The 23,454-nt window shown below is 42.3% G+C and overlaps 1 protein-coding gene across 2 annotated transcripts in view; it reads left to right on the top strand.

Annotated features, from left to right (window-relative positions):
* Positions 1-16,509: 16,509 nt before the first annotated feature.
* NID2 (nidogen 2) overlaps positions 16,510-23,454 on the top strand; it is a 42,772-nt gene continuing 35,827 nt past the window's right edge. For both annotated transcript variants that reach the window (XM_072116107.1, XM_072116106.1), the window contains exons 1-2: positions 16,510-16,824; positions 22,723-23,025. In XM_072116107.1, coding sequence (XP_071972208.1) covers positions 16,621-16,824; positions 22,723-23,025 — 507 coding nt within the window. In that variant the 5' untranslated portion in view covers positions 16,510-16,620. The remainder of the gene's footprint in view (positions 16,825-22,722; positions 23,026-23,454) is intronic.

Here is a 23,454-nt window from a genome sequence, read left to right as displayed (position 1 = left end):
AGTGAATACCCAGTAATCGGTCCTGGAATAAATTCTTTGAATGCGAGGGTCACGGGATAGGCAGCCTAGCATGAAATCTTCCATATGCGCCAGAGTCCCAATGCGCAAGAATTCACTCCCCTCATTGGCCTGACTGTCCATTTCCTCCTCCTCCAACTCCTCCAACTCCTCTTCTTCTGCCCATACACGCTGAACAGTGAAGGTCTGAGCAATGCTCCCCTCTTCTGTCTCGCCAACATTCTCCTCCTCTTCCTCCTCATCCTCCTCCACCTCCTCCGATACGCGCTGAGAAACAGACCTGAGGGTGATTTGGCTATCAACAAGGGAATCTTCTTCCCCCATCTCTTGTGACGAGCACAAAGCTTCCGACTTCATGCTGACCAGAGAGTTTTTCAACAGGCCAAGCAGCGGGATGTTGAAGCCGATGATGGCGGCATTGCCACTGACCATCTGTGTTGACTCCTCAAAGTTAGTCAATAGAAAATGGAACCTTGCACAGAAGAATACTGCACCAAGTAGAGGTAATAGTCGACACACTCAAAACGAGCAAATCAAGAATCAGAGAAAAAAGTAGTGTGTCACTGACATGATTTGATTCAAAAAACATAACAAATTTTATTAATATTCAACACTGAACACAAACATGCATATAAAATCAATTAAAACTGTACCAAAGTACATACAATTGTCTACCATGTTATGCACTATGGTCGGTGCAAAAACAAGACACCTCCTGAATGGGTGGTATCCACCCAAAACCACCCCTAAACAATGAAAAGACACATATAAAGTGCAAGTGCATCTGTCAAGCTGCCATGGAAGTAAGGGTTAAGTGAATTAATGCCTACAATGTAAACATGGTAAAAAGTCGATAAAGGTAATGGAGGCAAACCCTAGTACATATAACAAGTGACCTGGCAAACAAACCAGAGAAATAGCAGCATGCAGGCGGGGTGGTGGAATGATCAGGAGGTGGAGGGCTCCCCACGCGTTACGTCTCCAACTGGAGACTTCCTCAGGGTTAAGATGCCCCCTGTGTTGCTGGGCTCCCCTTATATACCCCCCATATTGCACTCACCCTCAGCTGTAGGAACCGGACGTTTGAATAAGGCGCCATGTCAATCAGAGACCGGAAGTCTCCGGGTTAGTCACATGGCTCGCGTCACTGAAAACCGGAAGTGACCGGAGGTGTCACATGATCGCAAGTGAGTATGAAAAACGGAAGTGACAGATGTCACATGATCGCAAGTGAGTATGAAAACCGGAAGTGACGGGTGTCACATGATCGCAAGTGAGTATGGTTGCTAGGTAACCAAGAGCTACTATGCAGCGCTTGGTTAGTCACATAGAAAAGAAGTGGCGCAACATAGAAGAAGACGCTTATTACATGAAATTCAATATTGTAAATAAAACTCATCTAAGTATAGTACTATTTATAAGAATGAGATGATATATATATAATTCATTTGTTGGAAACAAAAGGTAAATTTTTTTTTTTTTTTATATACAACAAATAAATAGGTGATTATGAAGTGTTGAAGTAAGGTATAGTAATAAGAAGGATTTATACTCCAAAAGTATGTTTATATAAATGGACAACAATTGCCTTAAAGATATAGTTATGTCCTAGGGACATACATAAAAAAGGGGGGTAGAGCACCCCAAAAATGAAACAACGGCGTGATAATATAAATATTGACATATAAAAAGCAGTTAAGGGAAATAACCAGACGCTACTATGTGGCGCTAGGTTATTCACATAAGACGAATAGCGAAACATCAAAACAAAACAGGATGTGTAGTCGACCGATAACATCCACACTGGGAATAGGAATATATATAAAAGAAGATAGAACAAGGTTATATAAGATCCAATGGTATGGATACAGACTTGAGGAAACTGACTGACCTGACTACCAGTTCTGGTGGAAGTTGACATCTGGCAGTCTACAATCGCTCTGCGCTGCTGGTAAACTCTGGATAACATGGTCAATGTTGAATTCCTCCTCGTGGGCATGTCACACAACAGTCGGTGAGCGGGCAGTTGGAGGCGGTGCTGCGCTGCCCTGAGAGTGGCAGCGTCTGTGCTGGACTTTCTGAAATGCGCACAGATGTGGCGCACCTTCGTGAGCAAATCAGACAGATTGGGGTATGTCTTGAGGAACCGCTGAACTATGATTTTTAACACATGGGGCAGGCATGGCACATGTGCAGTCTGCCGAGTTGCAGAGCCGCCACCAGGTTACGGCCGTTGTCACACACAACCATGCCTGGCTTCAGGTTCAGCGGTGCCAGCCACAGATCAGTCTGCGCCGTGATGCCCTGTAATAGCTCTTGTGCCTTTTATCGCCTAGGCTCAGCAGTTTGAGCACCGCCTGCTGTCGCTTAGCGGCGGCACTGCTGCTGTGCCTAGAGCTACCGACTGATGGCGCCATGCCCACGGATGGTAATTCGGAGGAGGAGGTGGAGGAGGGGTGTGAGGATGAGGAGGCATAGTAGGCCTAAGAGACCTGGACCGAGGTAGGCCCCGCAATCCTCGGCATCGGCAGTATATGAGCAGCCCCAGGGTCAGACTCGGTCCCAGCCTCCACCAAGTTAACCCAATGTGCCGTCAGCGACATAAAGTGGCCCTGCCCGGCAGCACTCGTCCACGTGTCCGTGGTCAGGTGGACCTTGTCAGAAACGGTGTTGGTCAGGGCACGGGTGATGTTGTCTGACACGTGCTGGTGCAGGGCTGGGACGGCACATCGGGAAAAGTAGTGGCGGCTGGGGACCGAATACTGAGGGGCGGACGCCGCCATGAGGTTGCGAAAGGCCTCGGTCTCTTCCAGCCTATAGGGCAGCATCTCCAGGCTGAGTAATTTGGAGATGTGGACGTTGAGGGCTTGGGCGTGTGGGTGGGTTGCACTGTATTTCCTCTTGCGCTCCAGCGACTGGGGTATAGAGAGCTGGATGCTGCACATGGAGACATTGGTGGATGCTGTGGAGGATCGTGGAGGACAAGGTGTGGTTTTCGTCCGGGAGGTGTTTGTGCCGGGGTCCTGGGCAGGGCGCTGACTAGCAGAGGCAGCAAATGACACAGGGGAAGGAGCAGCGGTGGACTCGGTCGGAGGTGTACGGCCTTGGTTCCATTGAGTGGGGTGTTTAGCATTCATATGCCTGCACATACTGGTGGTGGTTAAGCTAGTAATGGTGGAACCCCTGCTGATCCTGGTGTGGCACAGGTTGCACACCACAGTCCGTTGGTCATCCGGTGTTTCTTTAAAGAACCTCCAGACTTCAGAAAATCTAGCCCTCGCCACGGAAGCTTCACTACGTGAAACATTTGGCGCTGATGCACCAGCTCTGGTCCTGCCTCTTCGTCTGGCCCCACCACTGCCTCTTCCAACCTGTTCTGGTATAGGGCTCGCCCTCGTCTCACAAGCACTGTGTTCACCCGGCCTATCAACCCAGCTTGGGTCTGTCACCATCCTCCGATCCCTCAGTCTGCTTCCCCCTCGGACTTCCTGCTCTGACAACTTCACCACTGTCTGAAAACCGTGTCTCCTCATCGTCCGACACCTTTTTAGACACTTCTTCCACTACGTCAAGAAGGTCATCATGACCCACAGACTGGGACCGGTGGAAAACCTGGGCATCGGGAAAGAGCTCAGCAGCAACCGGACAAGTGGTTTGTGATTCTGGGAAGGGTCCAGAAAACAGTTCCTCAGAGTATGCTGGTTCAAATGCCAAATTTTCCTGGGAGGGGGCAGACTGTGGGAAAGGAGGTTGAGGTGGAGGAGCTGGAGGAGTGCTCACTTGGGTAACATGGGTGGACTGCGTGGAAGACTGACAGGTGGACAAATGGCTAGAAGCATTGTCCACAATCCACGACATCTCCTGTTCGCACTGTTCTGGCCTCAACAGTGCTCTACCACTAGTCCCAGTAACTTGAGACATGAAGCTAGGGAGTGTAGCTCTGCGGCGTTCCCTTGCTCCCTCATCAGCAGGTGGTGTCTCACCCCGCCCAGGACCACGGCCTCTGACCCCTGCAGTAGTTGGACGCTCACGCCCTCTACCCCTAGCCCTCGGGTTCAACATTTTCATAATTAAAGTCTATTATGTAGACAAAACAGAAATATAAACTGTAAATTTTTTTGTGTTTTTGTGTTTTTTTAATTTTTTAATTTTTTTGTGTTTTTTAATTTTTTTATAGAACAAAACGTGCAGAAGAAATCACCCAGCAACCACAGAAGATGATGATTGCTATGGCTAGTTTCTAACCTACACTGACAGCACACAACAGGATTTTGTGCTGTGCCTGTGACTTTCAGTTTTGAAAAAAAATAAATAAATAATAATAATAATAATAATAATAATAATAATCGTCAGACTGTGGCTTATTCAATCAAACTCCTAATAAATTGTCCCACTTAGGTGTTTGAGATGTATATGTGTGTCACTAAGAGCTAAATAGAACGTTCGCAATTCTCCCTGCAAATTCGTCACAATATGGTACTATCTGCACTACTAGTGCCAGCAAGCCCAGCCACAAGCAAATAAAAAAAAATAAAATATAACACTATTGTAGCCCTAAGAAGGGCTGTTGGGTTCTTGTAGAATCACTCCTGCCTAACACTATTCTAATAGAACACCCTAGCGCTTTCCCTGAGCAGCAGCAGTTCTCTCCCTAATGGCATCCAGACAGAGAATGATCCAAGCAGCGAGGGCAGGGGCTAGTCTATTCCAGGGTCACCTGATCAGGCCAGCCAACCACTGCTATCGACGTGTAAGGGTACCACGTCATGCTGGGTGGAGTGCAGAGTCTCCTGGCTTGTGATTGGCTCTGTTTCTGGCCTCCAAAAATCTAAACGCCGCGAGATGACATGTTCTCGAGCTGGCGAAGTATTCGTCCGAGCACCGAGCAGTTGCGAGTACGCTAATGCTCGAACGAGCAGCAAGCTCGGACGAGTATGTTCGTTCATCTCTATTAACTAGGTATAGGTAGCTTCTGACTGGAGATGGATAGATGGCTGCTTCAGCAGCAGGATAATGCAGACTCCTGAAGGTGGAGGTCTGCAGGGGCCTGGTATCCACACAGACCCTGGGTATCTGGGCAGCGAAGATAAAGTAGCCTCTTTCACAAATTTGTATATTAGGGCAATAAAACTTTTCCAAACATAGCGGCCACTAAAGTATTAGCCTTAAAAAGGGCTACAATGACATTTATCAGCTGAACCTACCACCGGATCTACCTTAATAGGTGGATCCGAGATGGTAAGTTTCCTTTAAGTCCCTTTGGGAGGTCACAAGCATCTCATCCAACCGACACCTCTGTACAATGTAAAAATATCAGTGCATTTGATTGGTCATCATTAGTAAGATTCCTTCTCAGGCAGATATTGAGCAGCTACAGTAACAAATAGGGCCAGTAGATGGCGGCTTTGCTAAGGGTAGGACATCTCACATGAGGTATAATACTTTTCCTTAAAGGTGTCTGTCCTATGGAACCTATACAGATTGCTGGATTAGTGGGCCCTACTTCTCCTACAACCAGAAGGTATTAAATGTTCACAGTTTCGTAACATAACCTGTCCAGCGGGATGTTACAAATGCCAGTCTTAATAAATTCCCTCCAGTGTGTTATAGAGCAGGAGGAGCTAAGAAGAATGATATATAGTTTTGTAGGAAAACAATTGGCATGCATTTTATACGTTTATACCTTTTTATTTTTTTGCTTAGAAACAGGTAATTAGTGATGAGGTCTATTAGTGATCACTCATACAACCGCCCCCTATAACTCAAGGATGTTAACTAAACACAAAAAGAAGAGACATATAAAGTAATTAAATACAAGTTATAATACATATTTATCCACAAAAGTAATACATTGATCTGTTTGGCTCCGCCTCTTTAACATGATACCTACAGATTACTATGCCTTTTTATGATGACTGGTTCCCTTTAAAGGGGTTCTCCCACAAATACAAGTTAGGCCCTATATCATCAACAAATATACAAATTTTACAGACTCCTAGGAGGGGAGGGGCTGCTGCTCCCTGCTCACAGGGGAGGAGGTCATGTGACACAGCTCTCTGTGCATTACTTTGAGAGAGAACAGCATCATAGGATCTGTGGGCAAGCTAACTAACCTCAGCTTGAGGGCATAGACAGACAGACATTAGTCTTCACCCACTTCAGCTCTGGTGAGAAAGATTTTCAGAACAGAAATTCCATAACTTTTAAAAGAAAAGGGCGGGCAGCACAAAGTAGGGATCGTTCTGCTTGTTTTCAAAGGAGGAATCACGTATTATAATTTGGTAAAATCACTATAACTTTACTTTAAGCTATTTTTGTTTATTATTTTGTCCTGCAGTTTAATGTCAGAATAAACACTTAAATACAGAATATTTTTGGAACAGTTGTACTTACAGCTACACAGCTACATTCACACTAACGTGTGCCTCGCCCCTCTCCATAGACATACATGTCCTATCTTTTCTCCGGTTATGGAACGGTACAGTGTCACACGTGTCCTGCACCGTACCGCTCTGTGCACCCTTTGCCGGCCGATGGGGGACATATATATGAGGCAGCAAGCTTGTGGCCGTACATAGGGCTCCCAACGATCGTGTGAATGTAGCCTTAGATAGGACAGACTCTTCTCCAAGGACTTAACAGATGTGACACAGCTCATTAAACCTGTTATTTGTAGTGATGTTTTGGGGGGATGCTCCCCTTATGGCATGTGTCAAGAAGGAATTAAGGACTATTTATATGGATCGATAAATGTCTGTATGAATCTTCATCCAAATGTTCAGGCTAAAAATGGGCCACAGATGAACAGGTGGATCCAACATAAGGGATCTGAGCTAGGCAACCCCCAAGCCCTGCAGAAACAGTAGTTGAGTACCCTAACTGTATTTCATACAAATATATAACATGCAGCATCTTAAACTTCCTATAGATTTTTCGTATAATAATAAGGATAGGTTATGTAACAAATACTTTGGTTTATTTTTATATATTGTTGAAGCAAGGGATGTAGATTCCATGACTGACAAACCACCAGTATGCTTCTTCTCTTGGCTATACAGGCGGTCCCCTACTTAAGAACACCTGACTTACATATGACCCCTAGTTACAAACGGACCTCTGGATCTTGGTAATTTACTGTACTTTAGTTCTAGGCTACAATAAACATCTTTAACAGTTATCAATGGTGTCTGTAATTAAGCTATATTATTAACCCCTAAGCGCACCAGGACGCACTATAACGTCCTGCTTCTGGCACTGGCTCACGAACGGAGCCGTTACCAGAAGCAGCGGCTGTCAGCTGTCTAGTACAGGTGACCCCGCGCTGTAACACCCGCGATCAGAGCCGACTCCGATCGCGGGTGTTAACCCCTTACACACCACGGTCATGCTAGACCGCGGCGTGTAAGGGTCTTCCCCCTATGGATAGGATCCCCCATGCCGCTTACCGGGGGGATCCCCGTGCCGCTTCTGGGCAGCTCCGAGGACTGGCATGTGCCCCAGAGCGGCCCGCTCTCCCTGCCAGTCAGACCCCTTCCGGGTCTGACTGTAAACTGTCTGAGCATGTGCAAGCATGCTCAGACAGTTTACACTGCTCTACAATAAAATAGTATTGTAGAGCAGTGTATTGAACTTGAACCAGCGATTAGAGCATCGCTGGTTTAAGTTCAAGTAAGTATAAGTAAAAACATGCAAAAACACTGAACACTACACATTATAATAAATTAAAAATAAATACATAAAAATATAAGCCCCTAAAATGTCACTTTCCCATAAAATTACTTAATAAAGTATAAAAAAACATAAAAACACAAAAAAAACCTGCATATTTGGTATTGCCGTGTCCGTAACAATCTACATAATAAAACAGAATCGTTACTGAACCTGCACGGTAAACGCTGGAGGAAAAAAATGCATAAAAAACATTCCAAAAAAAGATCATTTTTAATAAATACCCTATAAAAAATCCTCTAAAAAATAATTTAAAAAATGTTATGCACTCTAAAATAAGCCCACTAAAAAGAACAACTGTTCTTGCAAAAAATAAGCCCCTAACCAGATTTGTCAGCCAAAAAATAAAAAAGTTATTCATATGAAAAGATGGTGATGCTAAAATGAATAAGATTTTCTCCAAATAAGTTTTTATTCAGTACAATTGAATAAAATACACAAACCCCCCACATATTTGGTATTCCTGCGTCCGTAACAATCTGCATAATAAAACAGAATCATTATTAGATCCGCAAAGTGAACCACGTAAAAAACAACCTCAAAAAACTCTCTGAAAAAAAGATGATTTTTTATTAATGCCCTTTAAAAAATGCTCTAAAAAGTTATTTTAAAAAGTTACGCAATCTAAAATAAGACCACTAAAAAGAACAATCATTCTCACCAAAAAATAAGCCCTTAAACAGATTTGTGAGGTGAAAAATAAAAAAGTTATGCATATGAAAGACGGTGATGCTAAAATTAACAACAATTTTGCCAAATTACTTTTTATTCAGTAAAAATGGGAAAAAATTTTAAAAAATATATATAAATGAAAAATTTTCGTAACCGTGGTGACCCATAGAATAAAAATAATATACCATTTTTATGGTATGGTTAACGGCCAAAAAAAAACACATAAAAATTTTCCTAAAAATTGATGATTTTCATTTCCTGCACCAACAAAGAGTTAATTAAATCTCACCAATTAGCTATAGATGCCCCAAAATTACGTACCAGAAAAGTGCATCTCCTGTGGCAAAAGAAATAAGCCCCTATAGGTCCACAATAAAAAAAAGAAAAAAATTATAGCCTGTACAATGTGACATAGCAAATCTGATCTGGATGGCGCCTCCTTCCCTTCTATGCCCGGCCGTGCGCCCATACAGCAGGTTACCACCACATGTAGAGTATCCGTGTACTCGGGAGAGATTGGGTAACAAACTCTGTGGAGCCTTTTTTCATTTAATCCATTGTAAATGTTTAATTTTCCACCCAAAATGAGTGTATTGTGAAAAAATATTACAATTTGCAGACTGCACCTCCATTTTGTTTTAACCCATATAAAACACCTAAAGGGTTAACAAACTTCATAAAAGTGGTTTTTCATACGTTGAGGGGTGTAGTTTCCACAATGGGGTAATTTATGAGTCTAGCTATTATTTAGGCCTCTCAGTGTCAATTAGAAGTTGAGCAGGTCCATCTAAATACGGGTTTTGGTGATTTTACAAAAAATTTGAAAAATGATACCTAAATTCTGAGCCTCATAACATTCTAGTAAAATATGTGGAATCTTAAAAAACCATCCAACATAAAGCAGACATTTGGGAAATGTAAGTTATGAATTTATTTGGGTGCTTTGACTATCTGCATCAAAAGTAGAGAATTTAAAACGTTGAAAATAAAGAATTTTTCCAAATTTTGCCAAATTTAGTTTTTTTTCATAACTAAACGCAAAAGATTTCATCCAAATTTTTAAACTAATTTGAAGTACAATGTGTCACGAGAAAAAAATCTCAAAATCCCCTGGATATCTTATATCGTTCCAAAGCTATAACCACTTATAGTGACACAGGGCAGATTTGAAAAATGGGGCCGCGTCCTTTAGGCCAAAAGAGGCTGAGTCCCATAGGGGTTTATCCTGTGGTTCTTATGACAATCCAACATTTTTAAAGGGAACCTACCACCACGAATCTACCTATAAAGGTAGATCGGGTGGTAGGTGGATCAATAGGACTTGAGGATAGCCTTTTTAAGAGCTAATCCTCATGTCCCCGCACTGTTTCGATAACTTTTATTAGATTTATATACAAATTTTCTTATGCGGCTACTGGGGCGTGGAGAAGCCGCATCTGAGGTTACACGAGGCGGCTAATCCACGCCCCGGTAGCCTCTTTTCTCCTCCTACTCAAATCTTCAGCGCGCAGTTCCTCGTAGCTGCGCGCCCTCGTCCGACGAACCTGCTGTCTGCGCATGCGCAGAACAGCAGGCCCACGCCTGTGCAGCTCGGGCTTCGGAGCAGTGATTGCGCAGGCGCGGGCCTGCTGTTCTGCGCGTGCGCAGATGGCAGGTTCGCCGGACAAGGGCGTGCATCTACGAGGAGCTGCGCGCCAAAGATTGTGAGTAGGAGGAGAAAAGAGGCTACCGGGGCGCCGAGTAGCCGCCCTGTGTAACCTCAGATGCGGCTACTCCACTCCCCAGTAGCCTCATAAGAAAATTTGTATATAAATCTAATAAAAGTTATCGAAACAGTGTGGGGACGTGAGGATTAGCCCTTAAAAGGACTATCCTCAAGTCCTATTGATCCACCTACCACCCGATCTACCTTTCGTGGTAGGTTCCCTTTAAAATCCAATTGCCACAGAGACCAAAAAATTTTGACTGGGGTTACAATAATAAAGTGTACGGTTCTGACTTACATACAAACTCAACTTAAGAACAAACCTACAGAACATCTCTTGTATGTAACCCGGGGACTGCCTGTACCTTCTGAACTATGCTGTGGGCCCCATTAACCTAATATCATGCTGTCTCCTGAGATCTGCTGTTATGTGGGTATGTATTCCTGACTCAAAGAGATAAGAGGATACAAGATGAAGGCAGGAACCTGACAGCAGGTTCCTGACAGGGCTTCTAGGACCAATATAAGGCATATTTGCATGTAGCATTTAATGGTGCCACCCAAGTATGGAGTTTACTGGTGGGACCTAAGCATCCCAGTCTGACACTATAAATGTTGGTTCCAATTTATCCCCCATGTAATGTGCCCAGTGATGATACCCTTTATGCGGATAGGGTGATCATTTGTCAGAAGGACATGCCACTTAACAGGGAAAAGTTGTCAGGTTTTCGGTGACCTTGAGTGTGCTGTAAGTTTCCGGCATATGCATACACCTTGCTCACTGCACATTTTTTGCAAATTGGGACATGTGCAGTAAGTTCTGCTTTGGACTCAAGTCACTGGAAACCAGGCAACTTTCCCATGGCACTGCTACAGATTTGGGTGGGGGAAAGCTATACTGGATTGGAACCCTAAACCCCAGCCCTAGCTCTTTAACAGTCTACACTAGGTACCTTTTGTGGAAATCAATCTCTAGCTGCTATAGGAGTATTCGGACTCTGCACACTTTTAGCCTCTAGTGGTGTAAATGTTCCTTTAACTTAAAGCAAGCAGAGATCCTAAAAATAGCAGGGATTAGACACAAACATAATTTATGACTGTTGGAAGACCATTTCAGGCGACTACCTCTTGAAGCTTATCAAGAGAATGTCAAGAGTATGAAAAGCAGTAATCAAAGCAAAAAGAGGCTACTTTGAAGAATCTAGATAGAATATAAGACATATTTTCAATTGTTTCACACTTTTTGTTAAGTATATAATTCCACATTAGGAATTATCAGAAAACAAATCAGGAATTGCATGTCAGAAATTGTTCTGTGTCAGGCAATGCATGTGTGGAGTGGTCAGAAAAGAAGCCATCGCTGTTGCAGGATGAAGAGTTCCTTATCTTTGGTATTTGGGTTTGTGTCTGTTGTGTTTGTACAGAGACAATGTGCAGATCTGCAGTTAACATGCCCCTATAATTCATTGGGGCCTTTCCGCTGGATAAAATAAAGGATCATGTTTCTGTCTCCATGATATGCTGGTTATCTTGTTTTGTCTGTACTTCATAGACCCAGTAGATTATCTGTGATGTATTCCTCAAAGTCTCAATAGATTTTTTCACACTTATGAAAGAGCGTCAGGCAGCTGTAATTCAGCCATACATTATTTTCCATCTAACAGACCTGGCCCTGAAGCTGGCTGTATTAATGAGAGTCTCATGCGTGGTGCCATCAAAATTAACATTTTAGAAGTTTTTTCATCAAATACATGTATCTAGAGGAGAGTGGATAAGTACCTGATGTGAGAAAGTGAGAGGTGTAATTTGGGAAAACCGCTATCTGTCATACAGGCAGATGAAGGGTGTGTGGTAAAAGCCCTGGATTTGTCTGCAGTAACCCCAGGGGTTAATGCAGACATATAGTAAGCAGGAATAGTGTGTTTGGTCCATGTTGGCCTAGCTAGCATAGACACCTTTGTAATGTCCGTACTGGGCCTGCTTATTATGGAGTAGGGGTAGGCTGGTAGTGGGACTCCTACTCCACCCAGGCTTTGGTTATGGGCTTTTGCATAGCCCAGAGGTGCGGGTCACAGGCATCGTTAGAGCCTGATTTAGTCTGCAGGCCAGAAGCAGTAGGTAAGGCACTACCTGGAGAGCTGAAGGCTGGACCGTGTTCACACAGCAAAGGTAACTGAGTGCCTCCTGATATTCTGCTGGCCAAGAGCGTGTGCCAGGCAGCCTGGTACATGTATAGTTGGGTGCTGTTATTGTATTAGGCAGTGCCCAGCAGGGTTTAGTTTTGGTATTTTGTATATGCCTAAGCCAAGGCTGAATTTGTGTTTTGTCAAGGAAGTGTGAATAAACACTTGATTTTTGGACTTTAACCCTGTGTGTGTCCCTGACTACTTGGATATCAACGACCAGATGTGAATGGATTTGTGGTACATCTGCATGACCAACAATCCATTCACTTTTTTGGGACTGCCCATAGGGGTAGATAAAGGATATGTGCCACATTGTGCTGAAGTTGCCACATTCGGGATGCAGAATTGACTACTACTGATTCTCATAAGTGGCGATTTGTCTTTAGATTTTCATTCCTCATCTACTATTTTATCTACTATCCACACTATACTGCTATACTGTACATAGTAAATCCACATTCACAAGAGATCTCCGCTGCATACTAAAATATGGGCACCAAGTAACAAGATGGATTATTTAGATGAGGTAACTGCCCTGACCTTCAGTTTTTCAATTCTCCAGTGCTGTGTTTACAGTTCTGCTGGTTGTCACCGTAAAGAGTCAAAAAAGCTTAGCTTAACCCCTTATCTCCACATCTGTTTTCCATTTTAATGACCATGCAATTTTTCTGTTTTTTTTCAGCAATACCTTATACAAGCTATGACTTTTTTATTTTTCTGTCACTATTGTTGTATACGATTTAGCTTTCTTTTTGGGACGAAATGTAGTTCTTAAAGGAAACCTACCAGTTAGAATGGCAGGGGTAAGCTGTAAGTACCAAGCACCAGCTCAGGGTGAGCTGGTGCCGGTGCTTAGTTTCGTTAGTGTTAATAACCGCTGTATCGCGGTTTTAACACTGTTTAAACTTTAGAGCAGAACAGGCTTCGGCGCTGCGTGCGCACGATCGTGCGCACGCCTATATAGGAAATGCTGGAGACGTTGCGCGCACACGGTCGCGCGCGGTGCCGAAGCCTCTTCTGCTCTAAAGCTCGGTACTTACTGCTTACCCCGGCCATTCTAACTGGTAGGTTTCCTTTAACAGCACAATTTTGGGTTTCATATATCCTATTCGTAAACTTTTATCAATCCTTCCTGTGCAGAATATTTAAATAAAAAAGCAAATCTAATGTTTTTTTCTAATATAAAGATTTGCCTTTATCGACAATACACAGTGAGGTCAAATTTATCTATACATATTTTAAATGACCTTCCTTTGCATAATGAAATACTTTTCATTGTCTCACAAGGGGACACTCACATGATATTGTTTGATCTTTTATATAATGCACTGCACTACAGGCGGTCCCCTACTTAAGGACACCTGACTTACAGACGACCCTTAGTTACAGACAGACCCCTCAGCTCACTGTGACATCTGGTGAAGCTCTCTGGATGCTTTACTTTAGTCCCAGACTGCAATAATCAGCTGTGAGGTGTCTGTAATGAAGCTTTATTTATAATCTTTGGACCCATTGTAGCTAAAATTTTGAAAATGTAATTGTCACTGGGGAAAAAAAAAATTGTCTGGAGCTACAATTATAAAATATTCAGTTTCGACTTCAATACAAATTCAACTTAAGAACCAACCGATGGACCCTATCTTGTACGTAACCCTGGGACAGCCTGTACTTATGTACAACCGCCAGGCCGGCCTTCAGTGGACCAATCACTGCTGCTTGCTCCCTCTTCAGCTCCTTAGACACAGTGGTCCATGTTAGACAGTGGTGTCTAAGGGGTTGAACACCCAGGATTAGTGCTTTTTACCATCCTGGATGTTAGTGCCAGGGCTGCACTTAGTCCAGGGCTGTGCTGGGTCCTCCAATCTTCTTTCTACGGAGCTGCATCAGTAGTAACTTCAATGACCAGAGGGGCATGGCTGCTGAATACTATGTTGAGGGGGTTGCTGCTGGACATTATCTTAGTATAGGGGTCTGGCTGCTGGAGAGTATTTTAATAAGGGGATATTGCTGTATAGAAGGGGTGCTGTCTATAAATAAGGACATTGGGGGGCATTTATCATTTCTTCTATGCCAGTTTTCTGGTGTAGAAGCTCTGAAATAAACACAAATTCTTTCTACTATACCCCCTCCACGCTATGTGGGGTTTAGTGGGCATGGTGGGGCATTCCTGTCTCATGCCTGTGCACTTTGTAAAACGTATGTACGCAAAACTAGGCCAGGTCTGTCCTGGAGTAGTTTTGACCGGTGGGGCAGCCACCCGATGGATACATCAAGAGGCTTAGACCTGTTGGGACGGGCATGGCCTTTATTATACGCCACCACATGAGTGCTGGAATCTGATAAATTCCCCCCACTGTTTTTATCCAGGTGTTTGGTATTTTTAGGCGCATCATGTGGAGATGTGCTGCCCATGAAGTGAGTTCTACAGTGATTAGTCATGGCTGGGAGAAGTTATCATGAAGTTCTGCACCAGATTAAGAAGAATTGTGACCTGTAAGGATCCATCAGGATGAGGACACAAATTATGTCTATATCCGCCTGATAGTAGGACCTGGTGTTCAGTAAATTTTTTACCATTCTATAGTAATGTGAAGTCCTTTCCCTGCTGGTATATATTTATGCGTGTATTTTATTCATTGCAGTATTTTACAGATTTATGGGTATTATTGGGTGACACCAGACATCAAAAGAACTGGTAAGTGATTATCCTGGATATATAAGAGTCAAATATAGCAAAGAGGGCATTCTGCGACAAGAAGAACTTGACTTCAGTGCCATCAAAGAAATATACAGGTTGTCAATTTCTGCTGACAGGTTCCCTTTAATGCAGGGGACAGTCCAGGATGACTTGTATAGTGCCTTATTTAAAGCTGACAGTTCACTGAATGCAAGTCTGCAGCTGGTGCTGTTCAGAATGTGTAGAAGAGATATTTCTCTGTAACAAGTAATTAGTACAGACTTTCCAGGATTTTGTGTGTTGTACATTCATTATTGTGCAGAGTTTATTTGATTGTTTTGACGTAGATGTAAGAGTCACATTAAAACATTGTAAATAAAACTTGGAGTAAAATAAATAATCACTATACATGAACACACATGGCGGGAATACGCATCTGGATACTTTCCAATACGCCATAAGCTGTGACGGTCAAAGTCAGCATCAGTCCAGACCGCCTCACCGCACAAAGATACACATATCCTTGGAATTGTGCCCAGATTGCAGAGGAAATACCCTTTTATGTCTTAAACAATGGAGATTTACAGAAGTTTTAGTGTCCTCCACCTTATGGGAATGCACTGAATTACAGGGGAGGGGGGGGGGGGGTGTCACTATGTAATATTGCTCCAGCAATTATTTGGAAGGAACTGAACCACTAGCAATCCTCTATTATTTGTTAGGGGAGCAGGGGAACATTTTCCTTGTGATTTTCATCCTTTATACTTTCACCAAAAACTTTCTGTATGAGTTGCAGTACTGAGCACAGATACAATGATATCTTTACACTAGAAGGTTCTGTTCCCTTTTACTTTATTAAATAACATTAATAATGTTTTAATAATGGAAGCATAATGTAAGGTAAGCTTAACTACACTGAAGTCAATGGGAGAATGGAGGGTGAGTGGAAAAACTTCTGCTTTTCTGTAATTCTGATTGTGTAAGGGGGAAACCTTGACCCTTAGAGAAGTGTGTGTTACTGTCCACCAATCTGGGGAAGGTCATATGCCATTTCACAACAATTTCATGTCCATATTTCTACTGATACCATGAGTTCAAGAAGTTGTACTACTTATGACTGTAGATACAGTAGATACATGTAGATAAAGTGTTAGCTAAGTTGTACTTTGGGGAGCCTAGCATTTACACTGATGAAGCTGGCAGCTCTGCTATGAGGTTCTGCATCAGCAGGAGCTGGGAAATTCTAGCATTTAACTACAAGATGCTTGTCATGAAGTTCTGCATCAGCTGCATTTGGAAGTTTCCTTGTACTTACATTCATGATGGTTTTAGTTGTGCATTCGTTCCCAAACTTTCCACTCTGTACATCAATGATTGACTTTAATAACCCATCCTTCTGGGAAGCATCCCAACCCCCTCCCCTAGTGCTGCCATGCAGAGGGTGGGCAGGGGCTGACCAGCCAGCTGTTCTCTGGACCCTCACCAGCTCCCCCCGTCCCTCTCCCCGCCCTGCACCCCTCCCACCCTGAGAACTGCTTGGGGTCGGATGTGGAAGGTCCCGGGTCAGAATTCCTGCAGTGAGAAGAGTGAGTGGGGCGCGGTGCTGTATACTGTCCTCGGCTGCCACCACCATCATGCGGGCCAGACTGCTCCCTCTGCTGCTGCCCTGGCACTGCCTGCTGCTGGCCTGCACCGCTGCTATCTCCCGCCAGGAGCTCTTCCCCTATGGGCAGCACAGGGGGGACCTGCTGCTGCCGGACGGGGACGACGAGACATCCGAGGTGCTACAGCTCCAACAGCCCATTCTCTTCTATGAGGCGGAGTTCAAAGAGCTCTATGTAAGTACAAGCCGGTATAGAGGGCTGTATGAGGGTAACAATCCATGTGTTACTGTGTATCAGGGTAACAACCCATGTGTTACTGTGTATCAGGGTAACAACCCATGTGTTACTGTATATGAGGATAATAATCCATGTATTACTGTATATGAGGGTAATAATCCACATATTACTGTTTATGAGAGTAACAATCCATGTGTTACTGTATATCAGGGTAACAATCCATGTATTACTGTTTATGAGGGTAACAATCCATGTGTTACTGTGTATGAAAGTAACAATCCATGTGTTACTGTGTATGAGGGTAACAATCCATGTGTTACTGTGTATGAGGGTAACAATCCATGTGTTACTGTGTATGAGGGTAACAACCCATGTGTTACTATGTATGAGGGTAACAACCCATGTGTTACTGTATATGAGGATAATAATCCATGTATTACTGTATATGAGGGTAATAATCCACGTATTACTGTTTATTAGAGTAACAATCCATGTGTTACTGTATATCAGGGTAACAATCCATGTATTACTGTTTATGAGGGTAACAATCCATGTGTTACTGTGTATGAAAGTAACAATCCATGTGTTACTGTGTATGAGGGTAACAACCCATGTGTTACTGTATGGAGGACTGTATGAGGGTAACAATCCATGTATTACTGTATGGAGGACTGTATGAGGGTAACAATCCATGTATTACTGTATGGAGGACTGTATGAGGGTAACAATCCATGTATTACTGTATGGAGGACTGTATGAGGCTAACAATCCATGTATTACTGTACAGAGGACTGTATGAGGGTAACAATCCATGTATTACTGTATGGAGGACTGTATGAGGGTAACAATCCATGTATTACTGTATGGAGGACTGTATGAGGGTAACAATCCATGTATTACTGTATGGAGGACTCTATGGGGGTAACAATCCATGTATTACTGTATGGAGGACTGTATGAGGGTAACAATCCATGTATTACTGTATGGAGGACTGTATGAGGGTAACAATCCATGTATTACTGTATGGAGGACTGTATGAGGGTAACAATCCATCTATTAATGTATAGAGGAGTGTATGAGGGTAACAATCCATGTATTACTGTATGGAGGACTCTATGAGGGTAACAATCCATGTATTACTGTATAGAGGACTGTATGAGGGTAACAATCCATATATTCCATGCATTATAGACTAGACTATGACTTAGAATCTCTTTTGATTCGAAATGCGTCAGCCCATGATTTTTTTATACCACCATGGCACCGTGATGTTTTTAAGATTTTGAAATAAAATAGTGTTTTTTATTCACTTTATGGAACCGTACATTGCTGGATACCTTCTCACTCTTTGATTCATGTATTACTGTATGGAGGACTGTAGGAGGGTATATATCTATTACTTTACAGAGAACTGTATGAGGATATAGATCCATGTATTACTGTATGAGGGTATAAATTTGTATGATATCACTGTATGGTGGACTGTATATGAGAAATGTATACATCTTTTGAACATTTGTATAGCTGAATGTATGATTGTATGAATTGGGAAATAGCTATACAGAGAACTGTATCAGGGTGTAGATCCATTTATTACTGTATTGAGCACTGTATGAAGGTAACAAACCATGTATTATTGTAAAGAGAATTTTATGTAGGTATAGATCCATTTATTGCTGCATAGAGATCTGCATGAGGATCCAGATGTAGTATTGTATAAAGGACTGTATGAGGGTATAGATCCTTGTAAATCTCTGCAGGGTACTATGTAATGGTAGGAATCCATGTTTTACTGTACAGAGGAATGTGTTAGGCTGTTCATTCATCTGTTACTTTAGATAGTTTGAATGTTACTGTACATAACACTAAATGTATGTATGGAATCCATATACCTTTTGACCTATCAAATGCAACAGGAATCCCCAGTATTTAGTTTTATGTAAAGTTACAGATGTGGATGTATAGGTAGCTATGACTGTGCAGAATCCAGTACATGCCACAATGAATCATTGTAAAAAATTGCGCCTTGTAGTAGAATGTGTGCAGTCCCAATGGACGCACAGGATGCATCTCTCCCTATAATGGTAATTCTTTTACTACACAGAATCTTACTACAAGATCCCTATGTGATGTACAGATACTGACACAATATAGAATCTGGATTATATTATCTGAGACTGATTTGAAGTTGCACAATTGAGGGAATGTATTACCGGCTTTCCTCCAATTTTTTGGCTGTTTTTTTGTTACTGCACCATATTTATGGTTTGTCGAAACCACAATTGAGCTTCTTTTCTGCCACTAACGCCTTTTTCTTTGGGCGCAGCTTTTGAATCCCAACGCTTTTCCTGTACTTCTAGTTTTCGGAAGCTTTTTTGACGCATAATCAGACCATTAAAATACAGGTCTACCAAGTTCTTTTTCACTTTCATGAATGTGGAGTCTTTTTAGACAACACAATTTCTGCACCAAATAAAAAAGGACCATGAGAAACAAACAATGAATGCCCCCAAATGTATTATACACAAGGTCCATAAGTCATCTCAACATATATGATTATTATACATCATTCATCTCTGTATGGAAGTCAACTTTTAATACGAGCCTGGTGCCCCACAGCACTCATAGCAGCACCTTTGCCCTTAACAAATTAAAGGGTTGTCCCTTTGTGTCCTTGAAACAGTAATTGCAGTGACATGACCCCCATGACTTTGCCCCTTTGTGCCCCAATTAAAATAATAATAGGATTTTTACCCATATTAATAACATTTCTCTACAAATATGGATGATGAACTCCAAACATTGATAATGACAATAATGCTCCCATAAAAGTGATGGAGGTTTTGGTGTCTCTGTAAATATTTTCGGAAAGATGGGATATAATACATCTTAATTTGGAGAGGCTTTTAGTATAGAACCTCTGTAACACCTATATGGACATACCTAAGTCTTCTTCAATGTGTCTTCCAGTATCTTAGGTTTATCATGTCATTGCAGTATCATAGGCATCTTTAGTCTTCTATTCTTTGTGATCATAATAAGGAAGGCTCATGGGCTCCACCACTGGCACTCATCCATGTTTTGTGCCTTGGGCTTTTTACAGCATCTTTCTCCCACTCGTATTGTTACACTACAGACACTATTTAGCCTGTGAGATGTTCTCCTTGTAGTGGTATTTCTTGGATGCAGTAAGTAAAGGGGAGGGATGGTGCCATTTGGCCTTCTTCTGTTGTGAAGTTATGCTTCATATAGTCTCTTAGATGTTTTTACATCTAAGTCATGGACTAAGGGAGTGGCTTAATAATGGCTTCTTACTCATTCCGATAATGTCATCGCCCATAGGCACTTCTATTGAATTTCAGGCCAGAGTTTTGCTGAGACTACCATATTAATGGTGCACTGGTTCTTGGTGTTTCATTCCAATTGCACACTGCTATTTTGTCTTCCAGTCAGGAACACACTTATTTACTAAAAACAGTCAAGATTCTTCATGAATCTGGCGCCCCCTGCACTGCCATGACACAGTGCACCAACTTTTTGGTGCACCTTTAACATGGGGAGTGTGCATGGTCTGACTGAGCACCGGAATGCCCTTTTCAGTGCAGAAATTTGTGTTGCATGAAGAATGGTGCAGCCACACCACAAAATGATTGCGTGCAACACAAATGTTACGCGGACACTTCTTAAATAGCTGTCCAAGCAGCTTGCACTGAAAATAATGTGCAAAGTCCCCCAGAAAACTGGTGCACGGCCCTTAGTAAATGTGGGGCAGTCATTTTTGGTTTCCATGCTAACACTTGGTGGCTCAGCCTTACAGTCTGCACTGATACTATACTGAAACTTGGTGCCCCCAGACAGATTGGAGCTTCAGTTGCAAGCTTACATCTAGAGTCTAAGATCATTGGCCCAATGGCTTCTTTATTCATTTTTAAAATACTGTCTATTCCTGCACAGTGGACTTCTGTTTTTCTAGATCAGAACCATACTGTCGCTTGAGTTCCCAGTCTAATTGGACCTTCTGCCTCTTGAGGTCCCTGTCAAGTCAGTAATAGTCACAGTCCAATGGTCTGACCTGTTATTTGGGTCATTGTCCATAGAAGCTTGACTCGTCTAGGACAATAATATTGTTACACTTGTGGCTCCAGTCCAATAGAGCATTGACATTTGGGGTCTCAGATTATTGACACATAGAGTTCCAGAACACTGCGGACATGGACTTGATAAGTGTAAACATGCTGCCTGTTCCTGTAGCTGGCCAATATTTCAGACAGGATAATGATGACATGAGCTGGGTGTGGGGACAGTCTTAGCTTCTGCATACAATGAGAGTCTATGTAGTTATTGAATCACTTGCTGATCTTGCTCCAGTTTGGACGTTTCTACATTACAATCTTGAAATGGAATTTTTTATCCCGGAAGGAGGGCACATTTCTCCATGAATGATGTTGCCGCTTATGTGTCTGTGTCATTACATCACAACGCCTCTCTGTCTTGTTTGTTGCCATGAAGTTTTGTTTCTAAGAATTCCAAAATCCCACTCACTGAGAAACATAACTGGTTGGATAACCAGTCAACCTTATCCAATGTGCACGTCTTCATGTCCTGTTAGAATTAAAGACAATGGCCACTTCATAGTGGGGCTACTAAATAGTTTAACTTGACTCTTGAGGCCAAGGGCCCACTTGCATTGTAGGCTCTAGTTTGGAAGAAAACTACTATGATAGAAGGACACCCATTGAGAAAGCCATTGATCAGAATGAGGAGAAGATATCTGTCATTCTTTTTTGTATTGTTCCGAAACAGAAAGCACTGATGTCTTTAACAAATTCATATTAGCAACCTAAAATTAAATTTGCGTTTTGGTTGTCCACTTATAGAACTAATTCAGTAAGTGTAGACAAGTTTATGAATCTATAGCTCTGTGAGGGTCAGCCACTGCTCTCTGGTTTTTTAATGCAATCTCTAAGCGTCAACGAAAAAAATGCTAAAATTTTAGTTTTAGAACCTTCTCGAGGAGGAGTTATTAATAGCTGGGACTGTTACTGTGAACACTGTTGCTTTGTAGAAGACTTAACCAGAAACAGGACCATATCTGTCCGTAGGTTGTATCTGGTGTTGCAGTTCAGGTCTGTTAAAGTCAATGGGGTTGAACTGTAATACTTGGTGTTCAGGTGTGACACTGTTTTTTGGATATTTTAATAGTGTACAACACCTTTAAGCCTTCTAGGGTCTCTCTCCAGCTGACTTGCAGCCGTCTACTTTTGGCAAGAAACTGTAGTACAATCTGTCCTTCCAAGGGCACAATGCTCCAGAGCAGCCCCTCACTAACATCTGGAACAATGTGTTTAACATGTGGAATATTACAGTTTTCTTGTCTGAGTTTCAACTTTATTTGTAAACACTACAAGGGAGGAAACAAGTAAAGTATGAGAAAAATTCCACTTGGTCTTCATGCAACTAAGATTAGTTTCAGATAAAAAAGCAATAAACCACAGTTCTAATGATCTGTGTAGAAGATAACCTTAAAGGGAATCTACCAAGTAGTTTTGATTATACAAAGCTGCAGAATGTGTTACCAAATGTAGAACCAAACCGTCCTGTATGTAGTCAGTAACAACAGGACTGTGATAAAGGTATCTATATTCCAGGATTGTAGCTGTAGCACTGTGGTGAACAGGCTATCATTACAAGCTTCGACTAGCTCCAGCATTATGGTTTTCATCTTAGAACTCTTACTTTATAGACGAGGGACTTTGATAACTCATATTAATATACAAATAGTTGTAGTTTTATATTCAAGTATTGTTCATTCACACCATAGACCAAAGTAGTGTAAAATGAAAACTTACTTAGGGGAAATATGCTTTAAGACAATTTCTTTTGTATCTATTTCAGGTGGGGACCAATGGAATCATCTCCCCTCAAGACTTCCCCAGAGAGACGCAGTATGTGGATGATGGCTTTCCCACTGATTTCCCTGCAATTGCCCCATTCCTATCTGATATTGACACTAGTAATGGCAGAGGGAAGGTTTACTACCGACAAGACAATTCACCGGAGATCCTAAGTACTGCAGCCAGACAGATTGAGAGAGGGTTCCCTGAGGCAGCCTTCTCTCCCATCAATGTTGTTCTGGTGACATGGGAGAACGTGGGGCCTTACGAGGAGGTTAATAGACACTCCGAGCCTTCCAATAAGGTAAGTGGTTGAATATTCAAGAATCTGGAATTACATCCTTGGTTGATGCACTGAATAACCACCATAGTCTTTTCATAGGCCCCTCCCATAGCCATGGTCCTTGGCAGATAAGACGCAGCATCCTCCTCTCAGGGTTGCCATACAATACTACAAAATCCACCTATCAAGAGTTTTCCTTTTTCAAAATCAACAATTTATCAATCATATCAGGAGCTGGACTTTCCGTTCTTATAGTTAAAAAGTTTTCAATGATAAGATAATCACTTTACTATGTGGTAGAGTTTTGTTTTATAGCCAATGGTTCATTTTTGTTGGGAATGAAGCCATAACACCATGGGTTTTTTGAATGAGATAGCAATTTTTGTCACCTGAAGTGCAACACATGAATATCCCTTTATGAAAGACCTGGAAGACCTCACTCTTATATTT

This window comes from Engystomops pustulosus, chromosome 7 (genome assembly GCF_040894005.1).
Source record: "Engystomops pustulosus chromosome 7, aEngPut4.maternal, whole genome shotgun sequence".
In the NCBI taxonomy this organism is placed as follows: domain Eukaryota; kingdom Metazoa; phylum Chordata; class Amphibia; order Anura; family Leptodactylidae; genus Engystomops; species Engystomops pustulosus.
This window is presented reverse-complemented; position numbering and strand designations above follow the sequence as displayed.